A 17,093-nucleotide genomic window follows, 5' to 3' on the forward strand; every position below is an offset into this window, starting at 1 on the left:
CCACAGGAACAGTGTTTGGAAATATTATAAACAAAATTCCTACAATTTGCTACAATTTGCTGTTTTTAATGAACAAGACGAAACATTCTTTTACATAGGCTACCTGGTGTTCATAAACAATAGTCTATTTAAACTTACAATGGAGTTTGTGGAGAAATGGGTCACTAACCCACTAAAGACATAAGAAAACTATGCAAAATAGCAGCATTAAGAATGGTCCATTGTTCATGTTCTGTTCTTGGAATGCAGATGACCCGTTAGAGATAAGAGTGTGTCCTGATGTTTACACGCCGCCCTCTAGTGCTGGAGGCTGAGATTCAAACCAATGGCCTATAAAAACAACTATTGAAAGTACCATTGAGGTTGCGACACCCACAAATATACTACATAATACATATTCTGACCTGTAATGCCATTTTTAATTGTTTTAATAATAATAACAATAATAATAATAGTAATAATAATAATAATGAATGATGCACAATTAATCGAATTTCTGATCGCAATTACAATTATGGATGTCACAATTACGTAATCGTTCAAAGTCCACTTATGTTATTCTGCACGCTTAAGATATGTTTTTTTCTTTCTACATGTTATCTGAAGGGTTTTTCCATTGTTCCTATAACATTATAATACCATTCATATTGTTACTTTTTTTTAATAAAAGTTCTTTAAAGAAGAAACCAATCCGATGTATATTTGACATTTGAGGCTTATTACTATAGAAAAGCACTAAAGGTTTTTCAGCTTGTTTATTTTCATATAAAAATACGGCATGCAGTTGCATCAAACAGTGGTATAAACATCATTCAATGTAAATTGTGACAATCGCAATTACAATTTCAAGGGAATAATCGACAATTATGATTTTTGTCATAATCGTGCAGCCCTGATAATAATAAAACGCTACAATTTTGCGCTGATTGCGTATGTGACCTCAGCGGAGCTGACCGTAAATAGGTTTGTGAATCGTAACCGTAATCAGCGTACAATTATCATTGCGTACGCCCGTTGCGTAACTACGTGGATGAACGTCAACATGGCTGAATCCATGCGAGCAGCTGCTGAAGAGTTGATGTGGCACAGAAGAGCACCGGTGGCAGTGAACTTGAGCTTTAAAAAATATATTTTTTTGTAGATTAAGGTATGTAAATTTACATTTACACGTTACTGCATTACTCTGAATAAATTGCATTAGAAATCTCATGCTAGGCCATTTAATCTTCCTTCTTGCATCAGCTAACGTGTCTCTGAAGAAAGTTTGCAGTGAAAATAAGTGTTTTTCTCTAATGTCTGTTTATTCATTATTATTTATTGTGGTGCTGGTAAGTGGTGGTTTCTTGAACCCAGTTTTTTTTTTATTTCATCTTTTTATTTCTTATACAATATAAAGATTCCCCACTCATTATTAAATGTTTTCACGTAATAAAAGCATCCATCCCTGGTAACTATTTTCTCTTGTACGTTTAGCTCAGTGATGCACTTGACTTGTTGAATTGAATGTATAGGTCAGTTGGGTGCAGATCAAGCTTTTGTTTACATTTCGTTAAATAAACTATCATCATATGATCTCACATAATATCTCACATACTTTATTAATGTGGGGACCTTGCCTGAAAGATTTAATTAAATTGATTAGATCAATTGTGTTTTGATGTATATTTCAGTTGTACAGATCAGGTCACCATGTATCTCCAGAAGATGTTCTCCTGTTCTCAGTTTTTAGCGAGAACTAATGCTATGCAAGCATTCATAAGAGCTGCTTCACAAGGCAAAAGTAAGTATTTATGTACCTTGTATCACATACCTCTTGCAAGAAAGAAAAATATGTAGGGTACTATAAAGAAAAGTTTATGGATTGCAAAAGTGATCAATATCAGAACGGATATTAAGTATATCAGTATATCCTTGTTTCTTATTTATTAAAATCAGTCAGAGACCGAGCTTTAAATCTAGAGATACAATTAGTTGTTTCCATTCATAACCCTTGCTCTTAATTTACAGCTTGTCTGTCTCTCTCATTCACTGGGTCGGTGCTCTTCTTTGAGTTGTGTCCTGTCAGCGTTTGGCTGTGCTGTCTGGCTTTGCTGATGTGGCATCCTTTACTGTGTTATTTTCTTTCATAAAAAATGTGGCGGGGGTTTGGTGAGCGCTGAACTTTATGAGCTCATAGCTTTGTGAATGGCTTGTGATTTCTGTTCATTTCATTTGATTGCTTTTACAGATCACTTTTATGATTGCACTGCCATTTGTTATTGACGAATTTTGTATAAAGACCAATCAAATTTTACATGTAAAAATAGTCAATATTGATTTCTTGTTTTCTTTAAGTCAGTTGGTTTGAATTTTCTAGAATCCCATGGGGATCAGCACTTAATTTGTTCACATTTATGCATTACTCAGATGTAGAGGTGAGTTTTCACATTTACTGTTTTTACTCAAAATATTAAAAGTTACTGGCCAATATTACTAATTTAAAACATTTAATAACACTCTTAAATGTTATCTTTTTCATTTCAAAATAAAGGCACATTTTTTTGTTCATATTATTATCTGCCATAACATGAAAATAATTATCATCTTATTGCTATTTGCCAGACATTTCATATATATATTTCACTATACACATCTGTAATGTTTTTTTTTTATAAACTATAATAATATTTTCAATTAATATATTTATAGAACTCCATGGGGATCAGCACTTAATTTGTTTACATTTATGCATTACTCACTCAGATGTAGAGGTGAGTTTTCACATTTACTGTTTTTACTCAAAATATTAAAAGTTACTGGCCAATATTACTAATTTAAAACATTTAATAACACTCTTAAATGTTATCTTTTTCATTTCAAAATAAAGGCACATTTTTTTGTTCATATTATTATCTGCCATAACATGAAAATAATTATCATCTTATTGCTATTTGCCAGACATTTCATATATATATTTCACTATACACATCTGTAATGTTTTTTTTTTATAAACTATAATCATATTTTCAATTAATATATTTATAGAACTCTTTTAAAATTTAAGATGATATTTTTAATTACAAAGTAAATAGTTGTAATGCACTTCATTGGAAGTTGTTTGGATCATGCAAGTTGGACTGTAATATTATTTGCCAAATGTGGCTTTGGTTACATCAGTTGAAAAGAAGCACAGAAAGTTATTCCATTTTAGATTATGGATTATAAAAAAATTTGCATTGATTAATTTTGTGGGGAATAGCATAGTGTTAGTTTATTTACAATTGCATTTAAATTTTTGCATTTAGCAGACACTTTCAAAGAGACTTAGAAGAGAAGAACATAAGCAAATTGTCACAGAGCTAATTATATTCATAGTATACAATGCCATTTGTTACAACATGCACTTCATACTTGCTATTTTCTCTGCTTGTCTTTTACCATTTCCCCTCATATCCATTCTATCCTCATTATTCTAATGTCTATTGGTGATACAGTGCACGCTAACACAGTCCATTTATCCATCACTCACTGGCTTTCCTGCATGGCATGGCTCCTCATTGGGTGCTTTTCCGGCTCTCTCTCCATGCAGATCCCTCTTCCTCCCCATTTCTCACACTCCATGCTGTGCGTCAGTGGAGTAACGTGCCTTTTTTTACAGTGCCGCTGGCACGGGCGCACGGTAAGTCATTTGCTCACCGAAGTGAGCTGCGCCAGGCCAAGAGAATCGTCGTCAAGTTGGGGAGTGCTGTCGTAACCCGAGGCGACGAGTGCGGCCTCGCTTTGGGCCGACTCGCTTCAATTGTAGAACAGGTAAAGATGATCGAAGCTTAAGGATTTTCACATAAATATAATGTGCTAACAAATCGTGATGCTGAATAAAATTATTGTTGCATATTATAGGAATTTTGTTTATAATATTTAATTGATGTCACATTATAACTCTTTATTTATGCAATTTGATTGTTTAAGGTGGCCGTGCTTCAGAATCAGGGTAGAGAGATGATGATTGTGACCAGTGGTGCTGTAGCATTTGGAAAACAAAGGCTGAGGCATGAAATTCTTCTCTCACAGAGTGTCAGACAAGCCCTGCACTCAGGCCAGAATCAGCTCAAAGATATGGTGAGGACATATACATTTGATAACATTTTTGGTTAAAAATCAAATTGGATTGAACAAAAATACAATCAAAATACATCAAAAGGGATAGTTCATCCAAAAATGAAAATTCTCACATCAATTACTCACCCTCATGTCTTTTGAAATCCATAAGATGTTCATTCATCTTTGAAACACATTTTTTTTCCTGAGATAATTTTAGTGAAATGGGAGAGATTTCTGTCCCTTGGTTAAAAGTTAATTCACCCAAAGCTGCAAAAGGTTTATTAACCCTTTGCAGCCTGACATATGAAATAATAGTCAGAAAATATATACATTTTTAAAAATGGAACAGTTTACCATTATCTTTAGAATGGTATAACAGACTACTTACATAAAATGCATAGAAATATAATTTGTCACTCTATATCTCCCAATAATATGTATTATAAAGATGATATTTAAATGCGTAGTTTTATGTTAAAAGCTATAGTTATAATTTGAGGGGTGTAAAACAATGGTGTGCAATGATATACAAATAAACATTCCTAAAAGCCAGATGTATTATATTTGAGACTCAACATTTTAACATGATTTTTCTAAATATGATGTATACATAATCAAGTAAACGTAAGTTGCTTCTGTCAAGTAAGTGTTCATCTTCATAAAAGTTATTCTTACATTACTTTATAAATTAATATTAAACAGCACAAACACACATGTACCACAACCTGAAGGCAGTTTTTAGAATTATTCCAAAAGGCCTTGTTACTTGCTAAAAGAAGGCTAAACTATCAGATGACAGAAGGCATGTAGTAGATTGTGTACAACAGGTTTTTAAAATTGGATTGAACAAAAATACAATCAAAAGGGATAGTTCATCCAAAAATGAAAATTCTCACATCAATTACTCACCCTCATGTCTTTTGAAATACATAAGATGTTCATTCATCTTTGAAACACATTTTTTTTCCTGAGATAATTTTAGTGAAATGGGAGAGATTTCTGTCCCTTGGTTAAAAGTTAATTCACCCAAAGCTGCAAAAGGTTTATTAACCCTTTGCAGCCTGACATATGAAATAATAGTCAGAAAATATATACATTTTTAAAAATGGAACAGTTTACCATTATCTTTAGAATGGTATAACAGACTACTTACATAAAATGCATAGAAATATAATTTGTCACTCTATATCTCCCAATAATATGTATTATAAAGATGATATTTAAATGCGTAGTTTTATGATAAAAGCTATAGTTATAATTTGAGGGGTGTAAAACAATGGTGTGCAATGATATACAAATAAACATTCCTAAAAGCCAGATGTATTATATTTGAGACTCAACATTTTAACATGATTTTTCTAAATATGATGTATACATAATCAAGTAAACGTAAGTTGCTTCTGTCAAGTAAGTGTTCATCTTCATAAAAGTTATTCTTACATTACTTTATAAATTAATATTAAACAGCACAAACACACATGTACCACAACCTGAAGGCAGAGTTTTTAGAATTATTCCAAAAGGCCTTGTTACTTGCTAAAAGAAGGCTAAACTATCAGATGACAGAAGGCATGTAGTAGATTGTGTACAACAGGTTTTTCAGCAAAGTTTTAATCATGTTGATAAATTGGAGGCTTTAGAAATGTGGGTATCAAATATGATACAGAAGGCATCATAGGGTTAAGAGATCACAAAAGAAGTGCATATAAATCGAGCTGTTTAATCCAAGTCTTCTGAAGAGACACAATCGCTTTTTATGAACAGATATAATGTAGGCTTTAATTCACATCTAAACATTGATCAAAGCACACACATAGAGCACATCAAATATGGTAAAGATAAGCTCAACCGTACTTGATTGGCTTGTGGGAACAAATCTCATTGTTTTTTCTTGCGTGTCAAGCAAGCATGTTTTAGCTGAGTAAACTAACCGTTTTACTTTAAAAAGTTGGAGGCTGAAGTTGGATGTGTTTCCTTTGTCAGTCACTGCCAGTTCTAGAGGCGAGAGCGTGTGCCGCTGCGGGACAAAGTGGATAAAAGCTATAGTTATAATTTGAGGGGTGTAAAACAATGGTGTGCAATGATATACAAATAAACATTCCTAAAAGCCAGATGTATTATATTTGAGACTCAACATTTTAACATGATTTTTCTAAATATGATGTATACATAATCAAGTAAACCTAAGTTGCTTCTGTCCAGTAAGTGTTCATCTTCATAAAAGTTATTCTTACATTACTTTATAAATTAATATTAAACAGCACAAACACACATGTACCACAACCTGAAGGCAGAGTTTTTAGAATTATTCCAAAAGGCCTTGTTACTTGCTAAAAGAAGGCTAAACTATCAGATGACAGAAGGCATGTAGTAGATTGTGTACAACAGGTTTTTCAGCAAAGTTTTAATCATGTTGATAAATTAGAGGCCTTAGAAATGTGGGTATCAAATATGATACAGAAGGCATCATAGGGTTAAGAGATCACAAAAGAAGTGCATATAAATCGAGCTGTTTAATCCAAGTCTTCTGAAGAGACACGATCACTTTTTATGAACAGATATAATGTAGGCTTTAATTCACATCTAAACATTGATCAAAGCACACACATAGAGCACATCAAATATGGTAAAGATAAGCTCAACCGTACTTGATTGGCTTGTGGGAACAAATCTCATTGGTTTTTCTTGCGTGTCAAGCAAGCATGTTTTAGCTGAGTAAACTAACCGTTTTACTTTAAAAAGTTGGAGGCTGAAGTTGAATTTCAGTTTGAATGTTAATCAGTGAATACATCAATACCATATCATATTTTACTGGCTGGTATTAGATGTTTTTTTATTTATTTATCTGTATTGTATATTTACTTGTTCATACTATTTTCATACTTCAAGTATTTAGTATAAAGTAATCTTTAGCAAGTCTCAAAATGATACTATACATTAAGATGTTGTGATACCTAAATGTTCTTGTCGCATTTAAAAATGTAAAAAGGATTTTAGTTTTTGGATATTTTATTTATTTACTTCATTTAATTATTTATATTTGTATTCTATGTTTAAACTTTTAAGAAATTTACATTTTTATTCAGCAAAGATGCATTAAATTGATCAAAAGTGAAGATATTTATTTATAATGTTACGAAAGATTTCTATTTCAAATAAATACAGAAAAAAATATATCATGGTTATGATTTCACAAACTATAATAACTACTTTTTATTTATTTTTAAAATATTAAAAACTATATTTTAACTGTACTATATAACACTTAAGGAAAAGGTTTAAAGACTTAAATTATCGTCACTCTTTTTAATGCAGTTAAATGCAGTCTGAAGCTTTCCAGAGTTAATAATGGCAGGCTTTTAATATTTGAGTGAAATTTTAAACTCGACCATTTTACTTGCCTTTTTTTATCACCCTCTCCAGGACTTTACGACAGCCCACCAGGGTCAGACGATGCCAAGCTCCTGGACACATTTTACCCTGGCGACCAGCATTCCATAACCTACGGCACAAAGTCCAGGGTCGGCATTGGAGGAATGGAAGCTAAGGTATGATTACAGAAAGGATATCTGTGACACACACAAAATATATATTTTGTTAGGATGAATAACTGAAACTGGCAGTATGTGTAATCACTAAACTTCAGGTTAAAGCTGCTCTCTGGGCTCTCCAAGGTGGGACGTCTGTTGTCATTGCTAACGGTACACACCCCAAAGTCACGGGTCATGTGATCACTGACATTGTTGAGGGAAAGAAAGTAGGAACCTTCTTCTCAGAGGTCAAGCCAGCTGGTGAGTTACCACACGTTCTACTGAATCAGTTTTTTTCTAATGTGATTCATTTATCTTTGTTTTTTGAAAGATCTCAGATGCCACTTTTCATCATTCACAGGTCCCACAGTCGAGCAGCAGACAGAAATGGCTCGCTCTGCTGGCAGGACCCTTGCTTCCCTTGAACCAGAGCAGGTTGGCTAAACTTTTGAACCACTATTTTAAATGACGGCTGGAATCATATGTGCTTATTTTCCCCAGAAACTGTTGAATCATTAGATTAAAAAGGAATATTCTGGGGTATTTTTTATCTTAACCTCTATAGTCAGCATCTGTGTCATGTCATATTCTGTTTGTCCACAGAGAAGTGACATCATTTGCACATTGGCTGATCTCCTTACTGAGAGAAAAGATGAAATCTTATCTGCCAACAAAAAGGACATGGAGCATGCTGTTAGCACAGGTAACAGGAAGTGATTGCACATGCTCTCCAGACCATGAGATGGCCCCTCCCCCCCCACCCCCCACTGGAGTGGTCTATCACAAAGATTTTTTTTTTTTGGTTCACTCAATTTCAATCTGTTATGTTACAGGTCGTCTGTCTCCAGCCATGCTGAAGCGACTCAGTTTGTCATCGTCTAAACTGAACAGTCTGTCCATCGGCTTACGTCAGATTGCAGTGTCCTCTCAGGACAGCGTTGGCAGGGTTCTGCGCAGGACTCGTGTGGCAAACAAACTGGAGCTGGAGCAGATCACTGTCCCCATAGGAGTACTACTGGTCATCTTTGAGTCACGACCAGACTGCCTTCCTCAGGTCAGGTGCACAAAATGCATGCATATAAATAAATAGTGTAGTTTTTTTTATATTGTTTTAGTTTTCCTGTATGTGAGCATGTTTATGTTTGGGCCAGTGGGTGGTGGTTAAACATCTGGGCTGTTAACAGAAAGGTTGTATATTCAAACCCTTTAATTCGTCACCAGATTTGCCCAGTCTCCAGGTTGCTCAAGTGGGATTGGCCAACCTGTATTTGTAGTGTAATGTGAGTTGCTTCATTCAAACATCTGCTAAATGTCTAATTTATTTTTATCAACCAACAGGTTTCTGCTTTAGCCATTGCCAGTGGAAATGCTCTTTTGTTGAAAGGTGGCAAAGAGGCGGCCAACACAAATCGCATCCTGCATGAACTCACTCAGGAGGCTCTGTCTATCCATGGAGTCAAAGATGCCATCCAGCTGGTAAATGAAATGCTTTTGCACAGCAGGTTTTCACCATTCATATATGGGCAAATCTGTATAGAATCTACAGAATTGGTCCAAAGTCAGAGTTAAAAAACGTATTGAAAATAATTAATTTTTCCCCCCAAAAAATTATGTATGCAAATTTGATAATATCCAAGTTGCACATTTCTAGTAATTGTGCAGTTAATTCTCATATTGTATTTTCAGATATATAGTCAGAATATTTTTCCTCTCCCCAAATTTGTCACTCCCGAAACACAGTAATAATAATTTAATTAGAAGGGTTATATTGACCTAATAGGATTTTGCTTACATATACATAAATATATTTTTTTCTATTTTATAATTTTTTTTTTCCAAAGTTAAATCTATAAAAATTAAATTTTTAACAATATTTCAAGTGTAATTTATGAGATTTGTTGTATTTTGAATCAAAAAGTTGATCTTACTGATTTCAAAGTTAAGGATTTAGTAGTTTGAATACACATTGAACCAAAAACTCATCATAATTCAGTATACTTTATTTTTGACAAAACATCCCATTTTCGGTAGTGACAGTAATGCTTTGGTAGCGACCACATCACATTGCAGAATTTTAACTTGCATACTAAAACACTACTAAAACATACTAAAGATTTTAGTACAGTTATGCAGTTTTTTTTTTGTTTATTTCCCCCAAATATGAGGATTATGTGTTTCCTTTTGTTACTACCGAAACAATGATGACATGTTTCGGTCGTGACCGTTTCGGTAGTGACAATGTTATTGGATAACACCCAAAAAAAACAAATTTAGATACTTTTGAGCCTATCTCAAAGATGCTAATCAGCACATGGATAGCTAGCGCAGTTTTGAACAGTTGTACACACATAAAAATTTAATTATATGGAATAACTCCCAAAAAAGTGTGCTTTATCGCAGAAAAAAGGTGTTCGGTGTTGACGTTCCGTAGTTACACACAGATTTTTCAGACTTTTGAACACATTTACCTCAATATAAAGGGGCCTATCTACTCACCCTGTAGCTATGAGAGAGAGAGAGAGACAAATATTTCCTGGTCATACATGTAGGGGTGTAGTTAATTTCAGTCTCAGCCAATGGACTAAAACATAGACTGATTCGGTAGTGACATGATTTCGGTAGTGACAATGTTATTGGATAACACCCAAAAAAAACAAATTTAGATACTTTTGAGCCTATCTCAAAGATGCTAATCAGCACATGGATAGCTAGCGCAGTTTTGAACAGTTGTACACACATAAAAATTAAATTATATGGAATAACTCCCAAAAAAGTGTGCTTTATCGCAGAAAAAAGGTGTTCGGTGTTGACGTTCCGTAGTTACACACAGATTTTTCAGACTTTTGAACACATTTACCTCAATATAAAGGGGCCTATCTACTCACCCTGTAGCTATGAGAGAGAGAGAGAGACAAATATTTCCTGGTCATACATGTAGGGGTGTAGTTAATTTCAGTCTCAGCCAATGGACTAAAACATAGACTGATTCGGTAGTGACATGAAAATGCGGGACACATTTTTTTACATAAAGTTTCATAATTTACAAAGGAAATGTATATTTTTTTTTTACTTCACTTTTTAAAAGAATCAAAGATATTTTAAAAACAACATTTGAAAAAAATGCAAAAATTATTTCAATATCATTTTCATAAGTTGAAATTTAGGGGTTAGGGTTCGGGACAGCCACCTCCCGATTGAAAGTACCCAATAAATGATGATTTTATATATATTAAGCTTACTAATATTTTAAATATTATTGTGGGTTTCAATAGAGAATAGAAGGATCTTAGTAAACATCTAAGATTTGAATACTTAAATGCTTTTTAAATGTGTTTTTTTGGTTGTGGGACAGAAGTTTGGACCAATCCTGTAGAATGGGCTATACACACACACACACACACACACACACACACACACACACACTGCTGTTCAGAAGTTTAGGTCCAGTAAGTTTTTTTTTTGTGTGTGTTTTTTAAAAAGAAGTCTCACCAAGGCTGCATTTACATAATTGAACAAACTACAGTAAAAAGAGTAATATTGTGAAATCTTATTACAATTTAAAATTACAATTCCATTTTTTATATATTTAAAATATGAATGTTTATTCCTGTGATGGCAAAGCTAAATTTTCACATGATCCTCTAGAAGTTTGGATTTTTTTCAGGATTCTTTGATGAACAGCATTTATTTGAAATCGAGATCTTTTGTGACATTATACATGTCTTTACTTTCACTTTTGATCAATTTAATACATCCTTGCTGCATAAAAGTATTAATTTAAAAACAACAACAACAAAAAACCTTTTGATGTGTGTGTATATATAGTCATTTAAAAGATATAATGTGTGTGGCAGGTGAGCACGCGTGAAGAGGTGGAGGATCTGTGCCGTCTGGAGAAGATGATTGATCTGATCATTCCCCGCGGCTCCTCTCAGCTAGTCAGAGATATTCAGCGTGCAGCTAAGAGCATCCCTGTTCTTGGCCACAGTGAGGGGATCTGCCATGTTTATGTGGACCATGAGGCCAGTGTTGACAAAGCCATCAAGATCAGTAAGACTGCCAGTGAAGATTTACGAGTGTAGATGTTGTTGTTTTTTCCACATAGGTGTACTTCACAGACAACAATTTGATATTGTAGATTTATTGTTTATAATGGTTTAAATCACACTGGTTATGTTTTATCTCTTTAGTCCGAGACTCTAAATGCGACTACCCTGCAGCCTGTAATGCCATGGAAACCCTGCTGGTGCATCGAGATCTTCTCAGAACCCCATTGTTTGATCAGATCATTGACATGCTGAGAACAGAACATGTAAGACCACATATATATCCACAGTATGTCATTCATACTTAATTAGGCCTATACTCTGAGGACTGTAACCAGATCTGTCTTTGGTCTAGAAAAAAATAATATAGTGTTTCTATTGAAGCTTCTTTCTGCCTCAGGGTTAAACAAAACAAAAAATGTAAATGCAAATGCATACTATCGTTCAAAAGTTTGGGGTCGAAGATTATTAAAAATGTTTTTAAAAGAAGTCTCTTTCTCACCAAGGCTGTATCTATTTAAACAAGACAGTAATAATATGAAATTATTCCGATTACTATTTAAATATGTTTTAAAATAGTAAATGAATTAAACTTGATCAAATTCCTGTGACGGCAAACTTGAATTTTCAATAGCCATTACTCCAGTCTTCAATGCCACATGATCCTTCAGAGCTTATTTTATTTTATTACTTGTTTGATGCTCCAGAAAAAAATTAATGTTATTATAAATGTAAAAGCAGTTGAGCTGCTTAATATTTTTGTGGATACATAATGCATAAACCATGATACAATTTTATTTCAGGATTCTTGGATGAATAAAAAAGTTCAACAGCATTTACAGTGGGTATTGAAAAGAATCACCCCCCTTTAAAGTAATCACATTTTGTTGCTTTGTAGGCTGAAATGAAGATGGACACAGTTTTTGGTTTATCGAGCTGTATTTACTCAGTGCAGCTTATAACATCCAAGTGAAAGATATAACACCAACATGAAAAAAAAAAAAAAAAGCAGAATCATCTAGTTGGAAAAAGGATCACTCCTCTTGTGTCAGTATTTTGTTGAACCACCTTTTGCTTTAATTACAGCCTTTAGTCTGTTGGGATTTCTGTCTACTAACTTTGCACATGTAGGCTTTGCATTATTTGCCTACTCTTCTTTGCAGAACTGCTCAAGTTCAGTTAAATTTAATGATGAGCGTTTGTGGACTGCAGTCTTCAAGTCATTCCACAGATTTTAAGTCTGGGCTCTGACTAAGCCATGTAAGGACATTCACCTTTTTCTCCTTAAACCACTGTGTGGTCAGTTTTGCTGTGTGTTTTGGGTCATTGTCATGTTGGAAGGTAAACAACTTTCTGGCAGAGAGCAGCAGAATTTGAGGTTATTTTGCCCCATCCACTTTTCTTTCTATCCTGACAAGTGCTCCAGTCCCTGCTGCAGAGAAACACCCCCATAACAGGATATCACAACCTCCATGCTTTACTGTAGGAATGCTGTTATTTGGATGATGAGCTGTATTGGATTTCTGCCAGACATATCATTTTGTGTTGAGGGCAGATAATTACATTTTAGTCTCATCTGCCTCAGAATCTTCAAGGTGTCTTTTGGCAAAGCTCAGTCGTGACAGCATGTGGCCTTTCTTGAGGAGTGGCTTTTTTTCTTGCAACACTCCCGCACAAGCCACATTTGTGGAGATTTTGTGATATTGTTGTCACATGAACACAATGACCACTCTTTGTCATAAATTCTGTCTTCATTTCAGGCTGCATTATTTTAAAGGGGGTGATTCTTTATTCCCACTGAATTTGAATTACAATATTTAGTAAATAATTAAATTTGTTTACTGTCACTTTTGATCAGTGCAATGTGTCCTTGCTTAATAAAAGTATTAATTTCCTTAAAAAAAAAAAACTTTAGTACTGCTTGAGTAGTGTACATCTTAATTATATCTCACTGTTACTTTTCTTTTTTCTTCACTGTTCTTTTTCTTTTTGTGTGTGTGTGTCTTCCATATATTTCTGCATATTATAAAATGATAGTCTACATTTATAACTGCACTTTCTTAAAATTGTTTAAATTATTTGACTTTTGTAGGTGAAGATCCATGCCGGCCCCAAGTTTGCATCGTATCTGACCTTCAGCCCGTCAGAGGTCAAGTCTCTGCGTACTGAGTACGGGGATCTGGAGTGCTGTATCGAGGTTGTGGACAGTATGCTGGAGGCTGTTGATCACATCCATAAATACGGCAGTTCCCACACTGATGTTATCGTCACTGAAAATGGTAAGACGAAACATACACCTGCCTATAGTGGTTGACAATCATGAATAAATCTAGACTCTTGGTGTTAAAATTAATTGCAAGCTGTGTAAACGTTAAACTTGATGAAGTATGACATGCATTCGCTTTCAGTGCTCTATTGTGAACAAAAAAAGCAGTGCTGTAGTGCCATCTAGTGGGAACATTGATGCTTCCAAACATTTTTTTAAATTTTCTTTATTGAATTTATTTAATTATCATTATCTTTCACATACTCTTTGTAGAGGACACAGCAGAGCAGTTCCTTCAGCAATTAGATAGTGCCTGTGTCTTTTGGAATGCCAGCTCACGGTTCGCTGACGGATATCGTTTTGGTCTCGGTAGGTGTCTTTTTCTTTTTTGCTCATCCACAAACTTATTAAAATGTTTCCCCTTTTAATCTCATAATGATCCTGTGGTGCTTTGTAGGTGCAGAGGTTGGCATCAGCACGGCTCGTATTCATGCCCGTGGGCCTGTGGGGTTAGAAGGGCTTCTCACTACCAAGTGGGTCTTACGGGGCGAGGGCCATACAGCTGCAGATTTCTCTGAGCAGGGCAGCATGACATATCTGCACGAGAATCTTCCGGTGGCGCAGGTTCTTCCTGGATGCAGAACCACTAGCTAGAGTTGTGAAGTAAAAGCATGTACAGTCAAGAATCAAATACATCTTATTTAAGTAAAAGTTCACCCACTTAAAATCTATTTAAAGACTCCAATCAGGCAGTGTATTTGGAGTAAGTGCGAATACAAAGAAAATCATCTGTGGATGGAGAGCCGTTCAATGAACCCATACATTTAAATTTTCCCAGATACACCCATTTTAGTCAAGTGTGTCTTGTTCTCAGAAAGAACCAGACGAACGTATAGCTACAGAAACTCAGAAGGGTCATGCAAAGATGACAAGGGAATTTGCTTAAAGCTGTAATCCATCTGATTGTTTTTGTCATTTTTGTTATGATTTGTGCGTTGTATTATGTTCTTTTGAGTAGCAAAACGAATTACTGATCATGGAAAAAATAATGACAGCTTCACTCCAGTATGGAGTTAATGAAAAGAGGCCTCCCGAATTGCCCCTGTTATATATTTATGTCATATTTAATGTGTGAAAATGCAGTAGGAATTTCTAAATGAAATTTCATGACAAAAATTGGAGCATTAAAAATCATTGTGCCATTTTACAGCATATTGTGTACACGTAATTTCAGCTTTTATGGGAAAAATATATACATCACATTTAAAAAAAACTGTTATTAACTAAAAAAAGAATATTTTTCATGTGGCAGTACAAGTCATATACAGTAAAAGATAAGAAAACTATCAACTGAAAAAGAAACTAGAATTTTAAAGCTGCTTTGTCTGGATAAGTTACTTTTATTGAAGAGAAAACGCAAGAAAAGCAATCTTCCTTGCATTTTTTTTTTTTACTCATTGCTTTTTAATCATGATTAATAGGCAGAACTGTTAGCATTTCTGTTACTGCTGTAAAACTCACCCGGGACGGCCAGCTTTTGTCCTGAACTGCTTCAAAAAGGCCTCGTTTCCGTACTTTAAAGTGCTGTAACGCTCTACAAAATAGTGGTGCTTATAGTGTGAAAAGTGTTCTGAAGATGTTCACAATTTTTGTATGTAGAATAAATTTCTTTTTTGTACTTTCAAAAAGACCTGAAAGTTTAATTTGTACCTGAAAGAGGTTTGGAGAAGGGTTTAGGGAGGAAACCGACAAGTATTGGGCCCATTTTGAACTTGATTAATAATCTTTCTTAAGTGCAGTTCAGTGTGGAAAACATCAAGAGGCTTTTCTGTAGGGAGAGAGAGAATTGCCAACACTAAGTGGGACATGGAAGAGTGAAAACAATACTACAGAGGATTAATTGTGTTGCTATTAGGAAAGAAGAGACTGGGAGAAGACTGAGGCTTGCCATGAAAGTGCCAGTGCCTTTTGACTCACAAGTTCTTTTTATTCTCCAAAATGTGCGGTTTACCCTCAATGAGCCTTCATCAGAAACTAAAAAGATCCAGAGATGAAGAGAAACTAAGTCTCATTCATCTGTTATTGTGTTCCAACTTTACTGCGTAAGATCTATGATCAATGACTGTTTGGATGAAAGAGGTTAAAAAATGCTCAAATGAGGACAATGTTACTGCCAAATCAGGAGATGGAAATACAGGTGCAGAAGTAAGAAAGTAAAATTATGACTAACATGAGAAACCAAGCTTGCAGTGCTGATTTTCAAATCTAAGATCGTGAGTGTTGAACCTAAAGCTGCACGTTAAGATCTATTTTGTCAGTACAGTTTTATTCTGTTCAAATTATGACTGCTAAATAATTGTTGATTTGTTACTACTGCACATCAACCTGCGCCCAATATTTCACACGTCTGAGAGTTTAAAGCATATGGATGTGAAATTTAAAAGAACCGGTCTCATGGCAAACCATCGGACTTTCACAGTCAGTACAGCTTTAATTGAACATTACTTGAGGCGAAAACTCATTTCTTGTGCTTCCTTGGATATTTAGAGACTCAAATGTGCTCCCTGCAGAGCTTAATTTTTTCAAATCAATAATTAATTATCAAAGTTCTTTATTCATTTGTATCTTTGCCAGATATGGGCTTCTAATTAACTATTTCAATAATTGATATTTATCTTTGAAAGAGCTTGGTATCCATACCTTATGAAAAATGCATGAACTGAGATATGGACTTGGTTTTGTTTTGTGTTCTGAGTGAGCCGCTTGCTCGGGGCTAAGACCAGGCCACTTTGACTTTTCCTCTGAGTCTGTGTTGCCCTATGATGTGCTGCTACTATGGGGCCTCTTTCAAGGGCCCAAAGCATCTGCTAGACATCATGTGATCTTATAAAAGTCTTTTGCTCTTCCATCCTCAGATACCCCTTTTTTGTTCTTTAATAACTCAGTTCAAAGGACAAGCGGTTTCCTTAATAATTTCCTTTTGTCTCTCAGGCACGAGATGACGTCATGTACGCATGCAACAACATTTTGGCATGTTTCATTCATTCAAGATTTCTGCGGGTTTTAAAAAGGTCTTAAAAAGTCTTAGTTTGCCCTTTCACAAATTAAGGCCTTAAAAGGACTTAAATTCATAAAATCATGGCATTAAATGTTGCATGCACTGCAAAAAAT

General features: G+C 34.6%; 1 protein-coding gene across 1 annotated transcript; it reads left to right on the plus strand.

The window, feature by feature from the left end:
• Positions 1–1,009: 1,009 nt before the first annotated feature.
• Positions 1,010–16,182, plus strand: LOC107581629 (delta-1-pyrroline-5-carboxylate synthase-like). The gene is made up of 16 exons (XM_016267254.1): positions 1,010–1,147; positions 1,671–1,780; positions 3,638–3,789; positions 3,949–4,098; positions 6,064–6,109; positions 7,504–7,628; positions 7,727–7,871; positions 7,972–8,045; positions 8,214–8,313; positions 8,444–8,664; positions 8,949–9,086; positions 11,465–11,660; positions 11,801–11,922; positions 13,749–13,935; positions 14,196–14,291; positions 14,380–16,182. Exons 2-16 carry the CDS (start codon positions 1,690–1,692, stop codon positions 14,574–14,576), a joined length of 2,040 nt encoding a protein of 679 aa, XP_016122740.1. The 5' UTR covers positions 1,010–1,147; positions 1,671–1,689; the 3' UTR covers positions 14,577–16,182.
• Positions 16,183–17,093: the final 911 nt, after the last annotated feature.

The sequence above is a fragment of the Sinocyclocheilus grahami genome, unplaced genomic scaffold, assembly GCF_001515645.1.
Source record: "Sinocyclocheilus grahami isolate Dianchi unplaced genomic scaffold, SAMN03320097.WGS_v1.1 scaffold36.1, whole genome shotgun sequence".
Lineage (NCBI taxonomy): Eukaryota > Metazoa > Chordata > Actinopteri > Cypriniformes > Cyprinidae > Sinocyclocheilus > Sinocyclocheilus grahami.

Bases quoted from the DNA above. Each gene is read 5' to 3' on its own strand.
- LOC107581629 (XM_016267254.1), top strand. From the start codon at position 1,690: ATGTATCTCCAGAAGATGTTCTCCTGTTCTCAGTTTTTAGCGAGAACT. The intron at 1,781-3,637 runs GTAAGTATTTAT...CTTTTTTTACAG, and splicing joins AGCTGCTTCACAAGGCAAAA to TGCCGCTGGCACGGGCGCAC. The intron at 6,110-7,503 runs GTGGATAAAAGC...CACCCTCTCCAG, and splicing joins GTGTGCCGCTGCGGGACAAA to GACTTTACGACAGCCCACCA.